General features: G+C 48.0%; 1 protein-coding gene across 1 annotated transcript; it reads right to left on the bottom strand.

Moving 5' to 3' along the window:
• Window positions 1–220: 220 nt before the first annotated feature.
• Window positions 221–13675, bottom strand: LOC142768999 (uncharacterized). The gene is made up of 2 exons (XM_075871731.1): window positions 13541–13675; window positions 221–579 (listed from the first exon to the last, which is right to left on the bottom strand). Exons 1-2 carry the CDS (start codon window positions 13662–13664, stop codon window positions 233–235), a joined length of 471 nt encoding a protein of 156 aa, XP_075727846.1. The 5' UTR covers window positions 13665–13675; the 3' UTR covers window positions 221–232.
• Window positions 13676–20833: the final 7158 nt, after the last annotated feature.

Here is a 20833-nt window from a genome sequence, read left to right on the forward strand (position 1 = left end):
ATGCTTCACGCAGAGGACGTTACACGTGACGTTGTTGGTTGTAGCAATGGTGGTGATGATGATAATCATAATAACGATGATGGTGATAGCATTATAACAATAGACAACACGAAAAGTAACACACTTCAACCCGAAACAGCTGTCTCTGTATCGCATAAGCGCACGACGCCAAAGGAGGAGGCACGATGACTAAAAAACAGCCGAAGCACATTCAGGGCGTTTACAACGTTGGCTACGCCTGTACGTCATCGTCGGGATCTTCTTCGATGGAGATCCTCTCCTCTCGTATGGTGCGGCATCCACCGGCGTGGCTGCTCTCCTCACTGCTTGGAATGGTGCCACCCGAGTGGCTGGCGGCGTCGGCGCGCGAGTCACCGGCCGAGTTGCTCTCAGAGTCGGCGTCGTCACCCGAGCTCGCTACGCGAGGAACGGCAGCTTGAGGCTTAGGCTTGAGCGATCGCAGTAGCTTCCGCAGCCGCTGCCGCAGCGTCAGGTCCTCACACTCGGCGAGCGAGTCCCAGGAACCCCGGCTCCGCTTCTCCTGTTCGTGCTCGTACAGGGCTTTCACTTTCTCTAGCGCTGCAGGATGTAAATGAGACATAGTTAATACACATGAACTCTGTGTCAGTGTGACATGACACCCATTCAAAAAAATGAAAAGCAAAAACAAAGCTAATGTTTCTCTAAGACAACCTCAGCACGCATCAGTGCGTAGGTGGGTTGGCAAAAAACTTGATTTCTTCTTTTTTGAAGAAGAGGAGCGAAGAGATAGAGAGAGGGGGAAATCATTACACAGGGTAGTTCTCCATCACTAAAACTTTGAAAAAAGAAAAAAATATGAGAGGCAAAAGGGGACACAGTGATACAATGGCTTCGTTAGGTAGTCACCTCTTTGTCACTGTCTCTGCGTTTGTCTCTGAGATATTTTTCTCTTTTCAACATTTTAGTGGCTTTTTCTAAGTTTAAGTATGTGCGAATTTGCTCAACAAGCAACACTTTTGAAGGCTGCCGCAGCTTTCACTGATCTAACCAGGGTGGCCTCCTAAACTATGGTTCTGGAGCAGCGCAAGGCAGCCTCCCACAGCTCCTCACTGTCTAATCGTTTACGGCGGGATGGAGATGGCGTGTGCTTAGGCCACCCCCACCAGATATTATGTAGAATTTTTTACAGAACAATATTTACCGATAGAGGGCGGGATGAACAGCAGAGTTATGATTTGGGTGAGTTGGTGCACATTCCTCAGAATTTGAACGAGTCAATAGAACAAAGGACGCAGCGAGAAGTGGGACACAAAACTATTGGAAAGATTAGGCGTGAAATCCTGGAAGCCTGTCACATCATCATATGAAAGGATAATAGCATAGGTGCACCTTATATCACAAGTACAGATGAGAAGAGAGAGAGGGAGGCAAAATAAGAGAATGGTAAGGAGGTCAACCAGATTTATATCCCCTTTAAAACTCTGCACTAAGGGGAGATGGAAAGGGTAAAGATGAAAACCAAAGTGGAGAGAAAAGTAGACGCGCAAAAAATGTAAACAAAGAAACAGAAGAAAGGCGTAGAAGTTGCACTCCCTATCACACTGGCGTTAGCGACTTGTCCTATCTTGTTACCAGTGTTGTACGGTGCTTTGTTATGTTTTGAGCTGTGCATGCTCGCCCGGTTTTTGAAGATGATAAATGCTTTCCGTAAGTCGCAGTTGTTTGTCCAACCATTGTGTATATTACTGCTCTCCTCTGTCCTTCGTTCCCTTGGCTCGCTCCAATGATGAAGAATGAGAGCAGAGGCTAAGTGCGGTAATCATATTCACTGTTGTTTTATGTGGAACAGTCGGACTTGAATAATGAAGTATGAAGTTTTACGAAACAATAAGAGAGAGAAAAACATAGGTGCAAGAGTAGTACGGTAAACCAACTGAGAATTCAGTCTGACATAAAACAAATGCAACCTCAAGGAGCACACATAAAGTGAGTTAACATTGCTCGCACACAAAAGCACACACAGCAGAGTTGCTGTCAGTCACTCAGGCTGGTGTGCTGTGAGCCTAAAAGCAAACCAAGGTATGGATGCTGGGCTGTGAGAGGCATTGAGGTGAAGCGACACGGTTTCACAGCATTAACTTGATCACCCGATGCATTGCGCCTACATTTTACCCTGTGTTTCATTGAATTTCTCCTGTTCTCTTTCTAGATATAATAGCAAGGATGTCCTTCAATTTTGTTTCATCATAAACGCAGTTAATAAAACAAAACAATCGCAAAGTGTGAGAGGTCTGCCACATCAGAGTTTGCTTGTTCTGGGATAGGGATATATCGGCGTTGGGAAGAGGACGCAAAAATAGAGGTACTGAAAGAAGAAAAAAATAAGAAGGGCATTTATAAACTAAGATTTCACAGAATACCGTGAAACGGTTAGAATTCTGCAGTGAGTTCAAGGTTGAAAATGCATTTCCTGATTATAATTATCTCACACGAATCGCAAAGCACTTTCGCTCTCAACATGCTTGACATTACTGTGGATGGTAACTGGAGTTGTTCATGCTCAGTTCTGTTCTTCATTTTGTATATATATATATATATATATATATATATATATATATATATATATATATATATATATATATATATATATATATATATATATATATATATATATATATATATAAAGGAGATTTATTAAGCAGAAAGGTTGATGCTTGGAAGGCTTGGAAGGCAAAGCACCAGCCGCAATTTCCGAGCTCGAGCCGCTGCTGCACACTCGATGCTGCTGCCTCTGCGCCGGAGTACTTCCTCTTCTTTACAATGGCCCCACGGAGAAAAAAGGAGCCATCCTGGCGACTTAGTCCTGGGCAGGCGGCGTTGAACCGTGGTATTGCTTGAGCCTCTGGACGTGTACAACCTCACGGTTGCGACGTCGCAAGTCTGATGGTGGCGTAAGAGGCTCAATGAGGTAGTTTACTGGCGAAGTGTGTTCGACAATACAATATGGCCCATCGTACTTTGGCAGAAGTTTGGAAGAGAGCCCAGGTGTGCGATGCGGCACTGACAGCCATACAAGAGAACCCGGAAGAAAAACGGGAGTTGAGGTCTGGGCATCATGAATTGCTTTTTGCCTGTTTTGGTCATCGCAGGTAAAGCGACGAGCTAACTGGCGGCATTCTTCTGCGTGTCTGGTGGCGTCCAAGATCGGTAGGCACTCGGACGCGTCTGGTCGATAGGGCAAAATGGTGTCAATGGTGTGGGAGGGGTGGCGGCCGTAGAGGAGGTAAAAAGGGGAGAAGCCTGTTGTCGCTTGCGTTGCCGTATTATAGGCGTATGTAATGAATGGGAGAACTAAGTCCCAGTTAGAGTGGTCAGGCGTCACATACATAGATAGCATGTCCCCGAGAGTACGATTAAAGCACTCGGTAGCCCCATTGGTTTGTGGGTGGTAAGCGGTACATGTGCGATGTACAATAGCACACTCAGCGAGCAATTTTTCAATGACCTCGGACAAGAAGGCGCGGCCGCGGTCACTGAGGAGTTCTTGAGGGCCTCCATGACGCAACACAAAATGACGCAGTAGGAAAGTGGCAGCCTCCTGTGCTGTAGCCATTTTAAGAGCAGCGGTCTCAGCATAGTGCGTCAGGTGGTCGATAGCAACTATTATCCACCTGTTGCCAGTCGGAGTCAATGGAAGTGGCCCATAAATATCTATTCCAACCCGTTCGAAGGGTCGGGAAAGGCATGGTAAAGGCTGCAGTTCACCGGCGGAGGCGTGTGGTGGAGATTTTCGGCGCTGACATTCGGCACAAGAGCGGACGAAGGTATACATGCCACGCCAGTAGTAGCGATGTCGAAGCCTTTCGTAGGTCTTGAAGACTCCTGCGTGGCCACATTGTGGGTCAGCGTGAAAAGAGGAACAAATCTGCGACCTCAGGGTTCGTGGAACGACGAGCAGCCACTTGCGTCCCTCTGGTGTGTAGTTACGTCGATAGAGAAGCGTGTCACGTATCGAGAAGTGTGGAACTTGGCGCCGAAGCGTTCGCGTCTTTGGGAGTTCAGAAGTGTCGGAGAGATGATTGAGGAGAGACGCAGTCCGCGGGTCATTGCGTTGTTCGATAGCAATGGTGTCAAAGTCAAGCGATGACAATGTGGAATCGGAAGCGGAGTCAGCTGTGGCATTCTAGGACAGGGGGGAACGGGAAAGGGCGTCGGCGTCAGCATGCTTCCGTCCTGACCGATAAACCACGCGTATGTCGTAATCTTGAATTTTCAACGCCCAGCGAGCGAGGCGGCCAGATGGGTCTTTTAACTTCGAAAGCCAGCACAGCGCGTGGTGGTCGGTCACGACGTCAAAAGAACGACCATATAGATATGGGCGAAACTTTCCAAGGGCCCACACAATGGCCAAGCACTCCTTTTCTGTGACGCTGTAGTTGCTCTCAGCCTTGGTAAGTGTGCGACTAGCGTATGCCACGACGTATTCCTGATGTTCCGGTTTACGCTGTGCGAGCACAGCACCCAGGCCTACACCACTGGCGTCGGTGTGGATTTCAGTTGGAGCTTCAGGATCGAAATGGCGTAGAATGGGTGGCGTCGTAAAAAGCCGTCGCAGGGTGGTGAAAGCCTCGTCGCAGGCAGGGGACCACGATAAGAGGTCTTTACAGCTGCTGAGAAGTTGCGCGAGAGGTGATATAATAGACGCGAAGTTTCGGACGAATCGCCGGAAATACGAACACAAGCCGATGAAACTTCGAAGTTCTTTGATGGTGGCAGGTTTAGGAAACGCCGTAACAGCTCGCAATTTCTCGGGATCCGGGAGGATGCCTTCCTTGGAAACAACGTGGCCCAAAATGTTTAGTTGACACATGGCAAATCGACATTTTTAGAGGTTTAATTGCAAACCGGCGTTAGTTAAGCAAGTAAGGACGTGCTGAAGGCGACGTAAGTGTGTGTCAAAGTTAGGGGCGAAGACCACGATATCATCGAGGTAACACAAGCATATCTTCCATTTTAGTCCACGCAGGATGTTGTCCATCATTCTTTCGAACGTTGCAGGTGCATTGCAAAGTCCGAAGGGCATGACGGTGAATTCATATAAGCCGTCTGGCGTGACAAAAGCGGTTTTGGGGCGATTGGCCTCCGCCATAGGCACCTGCCAGTAGCCTGACCGCAAGTCTAACGAGGAAAAGAACTCGGCACCTTGCAAACTGTCCAAAGCATCGTCAATGCGCGGTAGTGGATAGACATCCTTCAGCGTGATCTTGTTCAATCGCCGGAAATCGACACAGAAACGAATAGAACCGTCTTTCTTTTTGACGAGAACCACCGGAGACGCCCATGGGCTCTGTGAAGGTCGAATGACGCCTCTGCGAAGCATGTCGTCTACTTGGTCAGCAATGACGCGGCGTTCTGTAGCGGACACGCGATATGGTCGTTGTCGCAGTGGTGAGTGGGACCCAGTGTCAATGTGGTGTTCTACTGCTAAGGCACGGCCGAGAGATGTTTGTTCAACGTCGAAAGAGTGGCGGTAGCTCTCAAGAATGGTGAGGAGTTGTGAACGCTGCGAAGATGTCAAATCTGCAGCGATGAATGGTTGAAATATGTTTGCCGACGTTGAGTCCGGCGCTGAGACGACAGCCAGTTCACAGACGGAGGTAGAAGGCACCTCATCGGGGATGGATATAATTCTGGAAGAACTGGTTGTCTCGACGTGGCCAAGGCACTCGTGACAAAGTAGGGATAAAGACGACGACTCATGATTATAAATTGGCATTGTGGTTGACCCTTCTACAAGATCGAGAGCAGCAAAAGGCAGGGGGAGGGCTCTTCGGGCGACGAATATTGGAGATGGTGTGAAGAAGACCGTGCCGTCCGATATGGCGCTGCATGAAACTGGCACGAACGCAAAAGAGCATGGAGGGATGTAGGTGTCATCGCTAGTAAATAAAGTAGTAAATTCTTATAAGTATCTGGGTATCCACATAACTTCTACATTGTCTTGGAAGACACACATTGAATATATTGCAAGTAAAGCTAATAGCACGTTGGGTTACCTTCGAAGAAATTTTAATCAGGCACCCGTTTCCTTGAAACTCTTATTCTACAAAGTATTGGTACGTAGCAGATTAGAATATGCAGCATCTGTTTGGGACCCTGGTCATGACTCGCTTATCTATGAATTAGAACAAGTGCAGAATCGGGCAGCGCGCTTCATCCTTTCAAATTACCATCGCATCTCGAGCGTCACATCAATGAAAACTACACTAGCATTACCCCTACTGTCTCTTCGCAGGAAAGTGTCTCGGCTGTGTATATTCCATAAAATTTACTTCACCAATCCGTTACTCAGAAGCAGATTATTGGCCCAACCAACTTACGTTTCCACTCGCATTGATCATCGCCATAAAGTAGGACTTCCTTTAGCGCACACCAAGTGTTTTCACGATTCATTTGTGCCAAAAACATCTGTATGTTGGAATCATCTTCCTTGTGATATTGTTGGTATAAAAGATGCCGCTTTATTTAAAACTGCCGTCACTAATTTTATTTGTACGTAGCCTCAGTTCAACCCTGTAGCAAGTGATGATTGCAATTTTTCAGTTGTTGTATTTTGCTTTGTATGCTGTACATGTATGTATGTACCCACTCCCCTCTGTAATGCCCTCGGGCCTTGAGGGTAACTGAATAAAATAAATAAAAACGACAAGTTTAGCGGCAAACTGGGTGTCGACGGACGCTTGGTCATCCAGTGAGCAAAATTCGACCTCAGCCCTAGCACAGTCGATTACGGCGTTATGACGCGACAAAAAGTCCCATCCCAAAATAATATTATGGGAGCATGATGAAAGAACCACGAACTCTATCGTATACAGAACGTCCTGAATTGTCACGCGGGCTGTACATACTGCGGTCGGTTGAACAGGTTGAGCACTGGCTGTGCGAAGCGATAATCCGGAGAAAGGCGTCGTAACCTTACGAATTGAGCGACAAAATCCAGCATCTATAACCGAAACAGCTGCACCGGTATCTACAAGAGTGACAGTAGGGATATTTTCGACGAACACATCAATAACATTGGTAGGTGGCAAATGAGGACTTGGGCAAACCGAAACTTGCGCAGTTCTTGCCTCAGGAACTGCGTCGTCTAGTTTTCCTCCTCGTTAGGTGCAGGCCGTCGACGCATAGGAGAAGGCGAGCGGCGGCGTGGAGAGGGCGAGCGAAGACGTCCCGGCCGAGGGCGGTGGTCGTCCTGGTAACGGGTGTTGCGAAAGACGGCGACGCCAACACGGTCCCGAAGGCGCCACTGCTTTCAACTCCGCCGGGAAGGTCACCAGCCGTTTGGTAGCGTATGTTTCTCAGCTCGCGACTGCTTCTGCGCAGAGCTGATAAGACGAGCCGACGAGACGACGGTGAGTTAAATAAGGTTTATGTACAGCATATATACAGAGGCGTTACAATTTCGGCACTGGGGCCGACAGAGACTCGAAGAGCCGAGCTCTCCTCTCTAACACATAGGTCAACTTTTCGCCTAAGACCGCAGACTCAAACACATGTCGGCTCTCCGACATGGGGACTCCTCTCTCATAGGACCGCCCATCGCGACACGCCGCAGGGCTTTTTTTTTATATGCACCGGGTCCAACCAAAATGTCCAATCAGAAGCGCCGCTGGTCGTCAGGGCAGATTCCTCCAATGGGGTCGCCGCTGGGCCACGTTACCCTCAGACACGAGGACGCCGGCTCGCTGTCACGTGCGCTGCTGACTCACTGCACGTGGGCCAGAGAGGCGCCGCGCGTGTTTACGCCGTTGAGTTGTTCGTGTCAGGCGGTCTGCGGGCTGGCCTTGACCCAGATTGCCTTTTTCAGAGGCACGGACGTTTTACGAGGACTCGCTGGCATAACAGCACCCCCGCCGCCAGACAATGCACCGGAAAGACGAGCTGCTTCCACGGGGCTCGGATGTCAGGTGCGCTCGTTCGCCAGGTCCCTCCAGGTTCGCCTCCAGGGCCATGGGGAGAATACAGCTCCAGACTGTTCCGGAAACACATCCCATTTTTGACGACGGATCCCAGCTCCACTGGCTTGTCGCCACAACTTGCTGGCCAACTTCGCTCGTCTCTTCTGACCATCTTCGGTTTCAGCACTTGTCGATGGTTCTGCAACTTGCTAAGAACGGTTCGACAACAAACAACACACGACACAAGCAAGTGCCCTCGGTCACCCGACAGAACACCAGACAAAGTATAGTACAACATATACCTATCTACGTGTCTATCGGAATTTTGTTCCCTCTACATCAAGAGGCACATGTGGGACACAAGACTCTTAAAGTAAGAACTTGAATTTTTCACAATTACAACAACGCAACGAATTAGAATACCACATAAAGTTGGCCCCTTGAGATCACTCTGAACGAGAGCGCTCAGCCCCGGTCGTGATGAGGTCAAAATTTTGCCCCGAATCGCCAGCGAGAAACCGAAAGGTTGAGAAGTTACTAGCTGGAACGCACTGCTCAATGCACCTGCATTAGCGTTTACCTTTCCTTTATTTTTTTTTTAATAGCGAACGTCAAAGTTGCGCTGTGGAGCAACATGCTCCACTTCAGCAACCGGCCACTTTTAGGCGACGATACCTATGCGGCACCAAGAGCGGCTCACACTTTCGACGTTGCACAGGGGAACAACGATACGGCTTGCTACGGATTGACTCCTCACCGCTTAGCTCGATATCGTGTTCGATCACCCTCGTGTTTCCGGGGCGGTCCGAAAACACGTCTTCAAACTCGGAACCAATCTTTCTCAGGTCCTCTTTCTCAGGTCCTCCTTCACTTAAGCTAGGCTCTAGGTTTATCTGCTCCCGGATTACTTTCGATCCCCCTTCAATTACCTCACTAGAACTCAAAATTTCTGCTTCCTCTTCCTTTGAAGCATTCAACAACAGATTTACGACCGCTTGATGTTGAACGTATGGTTTCATCAAGTTGTAAATTTTGTCCGGCCGCCTTCCTAATTTCACTTCATAATTTGTATCGCAAGGCTTCGATAATACTTTGGCGGGCCCTTCCCAATCAACCTCAAGCTTGTTCTTTTTGAACGGTTGCAGCAGCATTACCTGACTCCCTACTTCAAAAGCACGCTTCTTCACCGATTCCTCGTAGTGCTCCTTCGACAGCACTTTTGCCGCGTTTTTCTGGCTTTCCACTAGCGCTTCAATTTGGCTTTCCACTAGCGCTTCAATCGAGAGATCCTCACGCTGCTCTCGAATGAGCGTCTCTCGATCAACTCTCGGCAGCTCGCTCCAACTTTCCGCTACAGGCGAGAGCGTTGCAACCCTCTCGCTCTGACTCAATGGCGCCATGTCGTCTCCCCTTTCTACGGAAACCGCGCTGGTCGGTTCGGCGACGGGCCGCTCGCGTGACTGCTCACATGACTCATGCGGAAACTTTCCCTTCTGGGGTTCCGTCGACCCGCCGACAAGGTCACTTGAGAGTTCACCGCATTGAACCAGATCAAGCTGCCGTGATAGCTTCCGCGCTTGCGATCGCGTGAGAGCCATGCACGCTAAGTTGGGGAAGAACGATTTGCCCTGCTCTTTGAGAAGCTGCTCTGAGTTGTTGGAGAAAAGATAAGGAAAACGATCATTTAGCGCGGCAGACACAGCCGCTTCGGTGCGAAGCTCACCGAACGGGCCTTTAATGACAACCGTGGCGATTAGTAAGCGAACACTCTGCTCCTCGCGACCTGCCTGATCCACGCGCATTCTCCTGTGAAGTCATCCGGAGACACCAATGAAGGACGGACAACGTCCATGGTTGCCGCTGAGTCTCTAAGTGCTCGGCACGTTTTCTCATTCACCCTAATTTCTTGGAGATACGGCTCCAACAACCGAATGTTTTTATCTGATTCTCGGATCGTTGCGAAAGCAAACTTTTCCTGACAGTTTCTCGCGATGTGCCCTTCCTTTTTGCAGTTGTAGCAGATTAGCGGCTTCCGTTTGTCTTCCGATTCAAATGCCTGTGTGGTAGAAACCTCACTCGATTTCTCCGCTTCTGTTTGCCCTTCCCCTACACTGTCCTTCGTAAGAGACGGGTCCTTCTTGAAATTACGGTGCGGATCGGGTCTCCGTTGATCAGGTTTCTTTGAAAAGCCCTCTTTTCTTTCATCCTTTTCAACGCGCACTGCCCTGCTATGCAACTTTCGGCGAGTATAATACTCCTCAGCTAACTCTGCTGCCTTGTTTAGCTGTACTTCACCAAGTTTGTCCTGCAGCCAAAGTTTGACATCCTCCTCGATGCAGCGGTAGAATTGCTCCAATGCAACGCATTCCACCACTTTATCGCGGTCGTCATAAACACCTTCGCCCTTGAGCCATTCAATCAAATCGGCTTTAAGACGAAACGCGAAGTCAACGTGTGACTCATTCCCCTTTCTAGCATACCGGAACCTTTGCCTGAAAGCCTCGGGTGACAACTTATAACGTCTCAAGAGCACCTCCTTAACCTCGTCATAGCTCTCAAACGCTTCCCTCGACAAGCAAGTTATCGCGTCGGACACTTCGCCGGGAAGAAGAGCTAGCAGGTTCCGCGCCCAAAGAGGCCGCTCCAAAGCGTTTCGCTCACAGACGTGTTCTAACTTGACGAGATACTTCGCCATGTCCTCGCCTACTACGAACGGTGGCAGTTGGTCCCGAATTCTAATACCGCTGACCTGAACTGTTGGAGAAGCTACGCTAGGCGCCTGCGAACACTGTAGGATTGCCAATTCTAGTCGTTTCAACTCGAGACGCTCCTGTTTCTCGGCCTCCTCGCGACGTTCGCGCCTTTCAGCTTCTTCACGTTCGCGAGCTTCGCCTTCTCGCCTTTCAGCCTCCTCACGGCGTGCTTTAATATCCACCCAGGCCTCATCGACTTCCTCAGCCGACACTCCCTCATCCTTCATGATCTCAAGGATCGCTTGCTTTCGTTTCGCACGGCCCAAAGTAATGCCGAGTTCCTCACAAATTTCGATGAGTTCCTTCACTTTAAGGTTCTCCATCGTTCACACTAGCCTCTTGCTGTTTGCCCCTGTTAACAATTTACTTGCCGTACCCACTATAAGTCAACTAGCAAGACGCGCAAGCAATTTTTCACTCTCCCGTGTTTACCCCCTCCGCATTAACTTTGGTTTCAAAGCACTTCGACTTTGCTTGAAACGATCAAAGCTCACTCTAATGCTTCACACAGCCCTTCTCTAAACTACTACAACCTGAGCTAGAGTAGTCTGGTGAACTGAGGGGAAAACATCAGGCACTCACCGCATCGATGTCGCTGACGCCGGCCGATCCCGCAGCTGCCAACCACTGTTGCGAAAGATGGCGACGCCAACACGGTCCCGAAGGCGCCACTGCTTTCAAGTCCGCCGGGAAGGTCACCAGCCGTTTGGTAGCGTATGTTTCTCAGCTCGCGACTGCTTCTGCGCAGAGCTGATAAGACGAGCGGACGAGACGACGGTGAGTTAAATAAGGTTTATGTACAGCATATATACAGAGGCGTTACAATTTCGGCACTGGGGCCGACAGAGACTCGAAGAGCCGAGCTCTCCTCTCTAACACATAGGTCAACTTTTCGCCTAAGACCGCCGACTCACACACATGTCGGCTCTCCGACATGGGGACTCCTCTCTCATAGGACCGCCCATCGCGACACGCCGCAGGGCTTTTTTTTTATATGCACCGGGTCCAACCAAAATGTCCAATCAGAAGCGCCGCTGGTCGTCAGGGCAGATTCCTCCAATGGGGTCGCCGCTGGGCCACGTTACCCCCAGACACGAGGACACCGGCTCGCTGTCACGTGCGCTGCTGACTCACTGCACGTGGGCCAGAGAGGCGCCGCGCGTGTTTACGCCGTTGAGTTGTTCGTGTCAGGCGGACTGCGGGCCGGCCTTGACCCAGATTGCCTTTTTCAGAGGCACGGACGTTTTACGAGGACTCGCTGGCATAACACGGGCTGGCATTGGAGTGGAGGAACTGTATCGCGCGTTGGAGTCAAGCGGGAAGAAAGGCTCATGGCGGTTTTCATTGGTGATATGCGTCCGGCGGCGGCAATACCTTGCGACGTGTCCGGGGTATCGACAAGCGTAACATATCGGGCGATTATCGAAGGTGCGCCACGGGTTGGCGGTATTAGTGCTGGTTCAGTGAACTGGAGCTGGGGGACAGCTCGCGCGAGGCTGGAACGGAGGCGCAGGCGCCTTGCGAGTTGGCATGGCTGCAGCCGCGGCGTAGGTGAGAGGAGCAGCCACAAGATTAGGCTCGCGAGCAGCTGGTAAGGCCTCGGCGACCTCTCCTTGAATGACGTCACGTAGAGACGATGGTAAAGTTGTGGTAGCTTCTGGTGTGAAAGGCACCAAGGAAAGCTGTCGTGCAACTTCTTCGCGGACAAATGCTTTTATTTCGGCTATTAGTGACGCGTGGTCATGACCACTGATCACATTAGACAGCGATGCCAAATCGTGCGCTGGAGGACGTCTTGTCAGAGCTCGCTTCTTCCGCAATTCATCGTAGCTTTGGCAGAGGCTAATTACGTCGTTAACAGTGGTCGGGCTTTTCGCCAAGAGCATTTGAAAAGCGTCGTCGTCAATCCCTTTGAGGATGTGCTTACATTTTTCAGCTTCCGTCATTTCGGCGTTCACGCGTCTGCACAAATCGACGACGTCCTCTATGCAACTTGTGAAGGTTTCACCCGTTTCTTGTGCGCGTGTGCGTAAACGTTGCTCGGCACGAAGTTTTCGGACGGCAGGTCGATCGAAGACTGCTACAATCGACGTTTTAAATTGCGGCCATGTTCGGACGTCTGCCTGGTGGTTTCTAAGCCAAAGGCTGGCTACACCCACGAGATAGAACGAAACGCGTGTCAACTTGTCCGCGTCCGTCCATCTGTTTAAAGCGCTCACCAGTTCAAAAGTCGAGAGCCACTCTTCAACGTCGTTGTCATCTGTTCCACTGAAGATTGGAGGCTCCCGCTGAGGAACACTGTCTGGACGGGTGGCCGGAAGAGATGGAAGCGTCTGCTGATCGGCGTCCGGCATAGCAGAAGGTAGCCGTCGAGAACGGAGTTCCAGGATGGTAGCGGGAAGGTGTAAGGGACGGTACCCAGCACGGCTCCACCAATTAATTATAAAGGAGATTTATTAAGCAGAAAGGTTGATGCTTGGAAGGCTTGGAAGGCGATGCACCAGCCGTAGTTTCCGAGCTCGAGCAGCTGCTGCACACTCGATGCTGCTGCCTCTGCGCCGGAGTACTTCCTCTTCTTTACTATATATATATATATATATATATATATATATATTATATATATATATATATATATATATATATATATATATATATGTGTGTGTGTGTGTGTGTGTGTGTGTGTGTGTGTGTGTGCGTGTAGGCATGCATGTATGAGCCCAGAGAAATGTTGACGATAGTCGAGTCTGAGCGTTGTAAAATAAAATAACAGCGATAATGATGCGTGTATTAGGCAGATACATGTAATATTTATGTTGGTCAACATTACTAAAGGAAGCCAATACCTACCTAACTTAAATTCGACTTCTTCGACGGGCACTTTGTTCAGATGCTTTCTAAAAACTTGGGTGAGCTTCTTTCGATGGAAGTCTGCCTCGATATCTTGCTTCGTTCTCGGAATGCGGCATTTCATAAAGCAGCACATCACCACCACTGAAAAAACGAAACGAAAATGAAGTTCATGTAGTTCCTTTTTAAACAATCTCTTCGGATGCTTTATTTGCACAAACTAAATATCAGTTACGTTGTTTAAGGAGTCCTCAAGAAAGAGGAGGCAACCTTTTCCATATTCGAAGTTACTCGGCTTCACGTTTTCCTCCGAACTAAACTGGTTGGTATTCGCCGCATGCATTGACTATTGGCTGATGCATTAGGGCACAGTCATTCAGGGTATACGAGTATACGTGTGTTACTCTCTGCGATTACACAATCCTCCAATGCAGAGTAGCCAACTGCGTGACTAACCTTTCTTATTTCATTGTTTACTCTGTCACTGATAATGAGACGTAAACCGCATGATGACCAAGAATAGATGACAATTTTTCTTTCTTTCTCCTGTATTAAATAACGTCAATGCCGTGCATAGGTCGCAAAAAAAGTGTAGCTCACTTGAATTCATTCGTGAAATATGTCTTGAGCTTTAGACTCACTCAGACTCCGCTCTGCAAAGTTTTCCTGAGCCGGACTCACTCGGACTTACACGAACAAATACTTTCTTCAACTGGACTCCTCCCACATGCACACGTCAGTTGGCACAAGGCCCTCAGTCCCCAGTGGCTGCGAAGCAGCTGACCACGGTGGCAGTCAGATCTGCAACGCAGCTGAGGGAGCTAAGAATCTCTGTGTCCGGACAGGCTGCCATTAGAACCCGAACATGACAACGTTTAACGCTAGAACCTTGGCTAGTGAGGCAAGTCTAGCTGTACTATTCTAGGAGCTAGGTGGTGTTAAATAGGATGTAATAGGACTCAGTGATGTTAGGAGGACATATTGAGGCCTATAGAGTGCAACAGAATGGGCACGTCCTTTGCTATCGTGGCTTGGCTGGCCGAAGGGAACTCGGTGTGGGGTTCCTTATTCAACTGGATGCACTCGAACTAAAATCACCAAAATATTACTCACCCCGACACACTCAGACTCACGGTTCAATCTGTGTCTCAGTGAGTTCTAGTGAGTTGACTCATAGGTGAGATCACCGACCTATGGTATCGAGAAGATGGAGATGGCGCTTCGCTGACCGACAATCTAAAACGTTCAATATGTGTTCCCGAAAGTTGCGCTGAGTGAGGTTGATACGCTGAAATGATGAACACTGGCCTAATGAAGACAGGTACGCTTGTTAAAAAGTTGGCCCCAATGACATTCCTCTGTGAAAATCTGTCATCTCTTCAAGCTTCAGCCTTTTTTCTGAACTTCTGCCACATAAGGATAGCTACGCTGTAAGCCAATTTTTGAACTAGTGCCGCATCATGCAAACTCGCTTGTATTTTCACAGGTCTTCAACAGTTGTCCGTGTTGTAGACAAAAAAAAAGCCAGTGATTTAACAATTGAAGAAACAAACTTAGCTGCCCTCCAAGCTAGTCTTGCAGCGTCACTAATAACTCATGCGAGTTGTTTTTTTTTCGGGACGTTAAATAACGTATTTCTTAATTTATTGCGGTTTTCTTGTTATTTGGATTGGTTTCGAGTCTCAAAAATCAACCCAAGTTGTAACTGGCAAGGGTGCTTCATTGCGTACATACTACGTCAAAGGTGAAGCACTACAACAAATCGTTGGGGGGAAAGGGGTGATCGTGGGAAAATGACGGCGCGATACTATAATGGCTATGCTATATGGTTCAATACAAATAAACCTTTCGCTACTTGACATTTGATAGCTCATTACACAAGGTGTGAATTTACACTGCTTAATAATACTGACGTAAATTATTTCTTCAGAGAAAAGTCAAAGCGATATATTGTTCTAACATTTTTTTCACGCCAGATAAAAAAAAAACACATACTCTGAACCATCGGTGATTCGAAATTAATGGTACCGATTCCGTAGCCACACCTCAAAATACCCTTGAATAAGCGATCCTGTGTTAAAAATAGCCACTGGGTATTTTAAACCCCGCCAGCAACTTCGAGTTCTTGTAGGGTGTGCCAGTGCGACTCTCAGAGGGAGCGGTGCAGTAGAGTTGAAAAAAATATATATACTAATTTATTCTCACAGAACAGCTTAAGTACAACAAGGTGTCTTTAGAACAACACAGAACATGTAGCGAAGGATAGCTTGTGGGGTTAGCTGATAAATCGTCATACGCTCGTGCACAAAAAAAAAGAAAACCACACTGACTATGAGACGTCAACAAAGTGAGCATGTTAATCTCACTTAACACCAATTAGAATCAATTGATATTGCAAAGTAAAGATTATTTATTATTTATTGTGGCTTCCTACGAGTGGGTAATAGGTGACAGGAAGAGCAAAGAGCGGGAAACGGGGACACGGGTATTCACAGGTGCAGAGGTTTGAGCATGTTGGCAGTACCTGGCGAAACGAGGAGAACGTGTAACGCGGTCACACCGGTAAAAAGACACAACGTCAAGAGATGGGTCTTACCGACGACGATGAGACCTCCGAGAGGAGGAACATGAGCTGCCATACTCGGAAGCCGGCGATGACATCCTGCTCCAGCCAGTCTGCCGTGTCCTCCACGTGCAGCGAGGGTACGCACTCCTGCGAATGCGAAAACCGTATAAGTAGGCAATTTTATACCCTCTGTCACTACTACGAAGGCCCAAATAGGACACCCTGTGGACAGTGTAATTTACCAGTGGCCACTGGTATTAACGAGGTTTTCCACACGCCCGCATACAGTTTGTGTTTAAAAGGTTGTTATGCAGGCTTATAAGCTCCAAGTATAGTAAACTTTAAAATGTGACATACTTTGCAGATTATCATTTGCATTGTACCGAAACTCAAAGTCTATATATACTGCCATTCAAGGCTGCTTCTTCCTTCGAAAAAGACATTTGAACAAGCTTTGTTTCAATTCAAAAATGTTTTGCAGGTTAGTTTGGTCATCACAAACAGGCTCGTTCGTTTTTTTAAAGATGTGATTCATACTATTCGAATAGGCTTCAACCCTAAAATTTACTATTCGCACAAGTCTGTAAACAAACCTTCCACTGGCCATGGCACCTAATTTTTCTTCACAACCAATGCTAAGCGGGTTCATTTTTGTAGGTTCACGAACAAGCCGGTAAAATTTGTATTATGTCGAGCGCGTAGTTGATAACTAAAAATTAAAAAACGAAAATGTAGTCAGACAACACCGATGCACTCGCGAGCTGTGACGTCTTTGCGAGCGTCTGCATTTTGGTCACTAACGGCGAACTATTTTACCGTAAAAAATTGTTGCGAGATCACACGAGTCCCTTGCGGCGCTACTGGTGTCCATAACCACTATAGCACAAAATAAGGTAAATAAAAGCCCACAAGACATAGCAGGATTCGAACCCAGGTCCTCTGCGTGCCAGCCCAGTATTCTGCCGCAGAGTCATGCTGATGCGTGAAACTCCGTTGCAAACATGCTTTGGCAGGCTTGATGTCTGGAAAGGAATCGTTTTAGCATGAGCGATGAAACGCTTTAGAACAGCAAAGGAACAACTGGGCGTCGCACGACGGGAATTAATAACGAGCGGGCCGTCGAAAGCTCAGACCTATTACAAAAGCCTGTTCTTAATCACGTATTAACTCTGGCACATACCCACTTGAGGCGTATTTCTTCGTCTTTAGCCACTGCATAAGAAATTTGCGCCTAATTCCTTGCAAGTGTCTATAGTGAATATCACGGTTTTCAAAGGATGACGAAAAATATCATGGTGAAAACCGGCCTACTACACAAAAATTGACTATTTATGGCGTTGTGGGCATCCAGCAAATGTGCTTGTAGCAGTTTCAGAGCATTTCTACAAGATGCTCTGAAACGGCGCCCCTCCAGTTTTCGCTGTGACTGTGCGGCGCGTTGCGCGCAGGCCTGGCTGTTTTTGTTCTGCAACCAGCTGCACGTCCTATCGAGCAATTTTACGTCTCATATTGGCAAGAAAAAAATAAAGAATTCGCAGCTGCTGCAACTTGCACAACAATGCAACATAACTTGCATTGCATAACTTGCATTGCATAACTTGCAATGCAAACTTGCTTAACAATGAAATGAAATGTCGTAACAGTTATCTTTCAAGCATACTATGCCACTCAGATAGGACGACTCAGCATCGTTGACATTAGCCCCTAGGTGCAGGAAGAAAATGGGACGCGCGCACTCATCCCCCTTCTAGCCCGGAGTACTGTATCACATACTAATTCCGCCATATTAGAAAATTTCGTAATGACGGAATTTTGAGCGAACCATGGAAGTCGTAGCAGCCATTGGGCCAATTTGGGTTGTCAAGTGGCTGAACTGGAGGACGAGGCAGCATTCAGTAGTGTCCAGTATAACACCCGGTGATGAATTGTCCCTTCATCATGGACGAAGACGCGCGCGTCGCATTCGCATCTTTTGGTTTTATGTTGCGTGTTCACTTTCACTGCCAAGTACTTATAACAGGCCCAAAACAGTTTATACTCAGAACCAGGTGCTGCCAAAAAACACCTTATTTGTTTTTCTTTAAAACAATGACACATGTTTGTTTTTCCCGCTTCTACTTGTTCTTCTTTGTTTGTTTGTATGCTTGTTTGTGACCTGTCGACTCTGGCACATACCCACTCTGGGGGATTGGCCAAGAAAATTTTACTGATCTTCCTCCTCCTCCTCCTCCTCTTCCTCCTCCTCCTTTTTCATACGTGGCACGGCCCAGTCAGCCATATTGTTGTTTGCATATAGGCGTGTCCCGTCGGACATAAAAAATATTTCAACGTTATTTTAAATAAACCCATAAAGTAAGAAAGCGCCGCAAAAAAGTAGTGCGGATGTCACACAGATCTTCCTAACAAGGTTCTACTATTTCCGGAGAAACTATGTTCTGAACACAAGTGTCTTACCGATTACACAAGCAACTTTTGATGGCTGCACACACACACATTTTTAGTGAGACGGGTTGTGACAGGCGCTCCTAATTGATTCTATTTCAAGCACCTCCACTCGAGCATTTAGAGGAAAAAGATGGGAAGAACAACAACAATAAGATCAACAAAAAATCAACAGCAGCAAGAAGAACAAGAAGGGGAACAGCAGCAACAACTAGAAGAACCGTATGAAGATGAACAGCAACAACAAGGAGATGAGTATCAATGCGTTCGCCGCACAGGTTTCTTTAATCACACTGAGGCATTGGCGAATGGCATCAAAGGCAACTATTCAATACAGTCCATTGCGTAGGCCGAAATCTTTTTGGGGATCTGAAGTGGTGATCAGGCAAGCAAAGAAAATTTCGTGGAGAGGTGGAAGGAAGCGTTCCCGGTGTGCCACCCAATGGCTACGCTAATCATTGATTGATATATGGGGTTTAATGTCCCAAAACCACCATATAATCATGAGAGGTGCTGTAGTGGAGGGCTCTGGAAATTTTGACCACCTGGGGTTCTTTAACGTGCATCCAAATCTGAGCAAGCGGGCCTCCATAGAAAATGCAGCCGCCCGCAGCCGCTACGCTAATTATACGTTACCATGAGTGGAAAATGCGTATGAACGATCGTCACAAAAACAAAGTAGCCAAGTTGGCAAACTGGTGTCGATTGGAGCGCTTAATCAGTACCATACGTGCTGGACGAACGTACATTGATGTGGGACACACACCAAATGCTCGGAATTGCCTTTCCATGTCTCTAGCAATGGGTCATGACACATGTGTGACTTTATTAGGCATCGTTTTCTAGTACCATGTAATTTACACCAAGCCATGGTAAAATATTGCATGGTACTTGTTATTCTTCTATAATGAGAAATATCACGTCATTTTTCTTACATATATATATTTATGTTCATGCTTTATGCCGTCTCTCTTGCTAATAATATTGCATAATCAGAAACATTTAACGGCTTCTCGGTACTTAGTCTTGCTTTTTATGTTTTCAACCCTTCCCTTCTGTAATGACAGTGAACGTTGAATGTCTCGCAATTAAATCAATAAATCAATAAACAAATAACTATTGAAATTCGCGTAGCTATTCACAGAATAATGACCAACAGCGGCAAAGCTGAACGACACGCGTCCTAATTTAGGGTGTCGAGGGAGTTTGTTCGCGAAAAATTGTGCATTATGTTGCTATATATTTTAATGTATACGACTGTTAGCGTGCGCATATAAGTTACTACAGACAAAATGCATTGTTCTTGTCGGCATGACGTTCAAATTGTTCCGAACAAAGCGTGCATCCACTTCTAAAATATTCGATATCAAGTTCGTTCATTGGGCTCCTCATCCTCCTTACTTCGAGAGGAGGAGTTACCCGACGGCTCCATGATTTGAAGCGTTCGCCGGGCAGAGCCCTCCTTTCGGCAACCCGGGCTGTCAGACATCAGGCACGCAGCAGCAGATGGCGTTCGCAGCCGCCCAGAATGTCATGCAGGCCGCTGCTCAGGAAGTGCATCAGCAGCCTGCATTTCTTTTTTGTGATAGTCAAATACGCCTTCTGAGGCCCATGTGCGTATCCAAAGCCCGTGCGGGACAATATGGTTCCAGAAGCAAGACCAGCAGACCACTGTTGATTTGCCCGAAACTCGTATATGTCCCCGTAAATGTGCTCCTTTCCGCTTGGGGGCTCGGCAGGGTCGGCCCCTTGATTGGGCTTGCCAGAGTCGACCACTCCTTTGGGCTTTCCAGAGTCAGCCACTTCTCTGGGCTTGGTAGAGTCGTTCAATTTTTTGGGCCCGGAAGAGTCGTCCACTTCTTCGGGCTTGGCAGAGTCGGCCACTTCTCTGGGCTTGGTAGAGTCGTTCAATTCTTTGGACTTGGAAGAGTCGTCCACTTCTTCGGGCTTGGCAGAGTCGGCCACTTCTCTGGGCTTGGCGAAGTCGGCACCTTCCTTGAGCTTGGCCCCACACGCCGCTGAAGCGGTGTCCTTCGTGCCGGTAGAGGCGTCACGTTCCTTGTCTCCCCGCGACGTAGTCATCGCGACGTTGTCCAGCTCACGTTCGGACTTGTAGGAGATATCGCGCAACCCGTCGTTGTCGCGCAAGAAGTGTAGTGACTTCTGGAAGCGGGGCACTTCCACGTCGTCGTAGACGTTCTCGCTCCAGGTGTTTGATGCGTCGGATGGCATTCGAGTCGGGAGTGGTGGACCCGTCGTGCCCGGCGACAGGCGATCGCAGAAGG

This window comes from Rhipicephalus microplus, chromosome 1, assembly GCF_043290135.1.
Source record: "Rhipicephalus microplus isolate Deutch F79 chromosome 1, USDA_Rmic, whole genome shotgun sequence".
Lineage (NCBI taxonomy): Eukaryota > Metazoa > Arthropoda > Arachnida > Ixodida > Ixodidae > Rhipicephalus > Rhipicephalus microplus.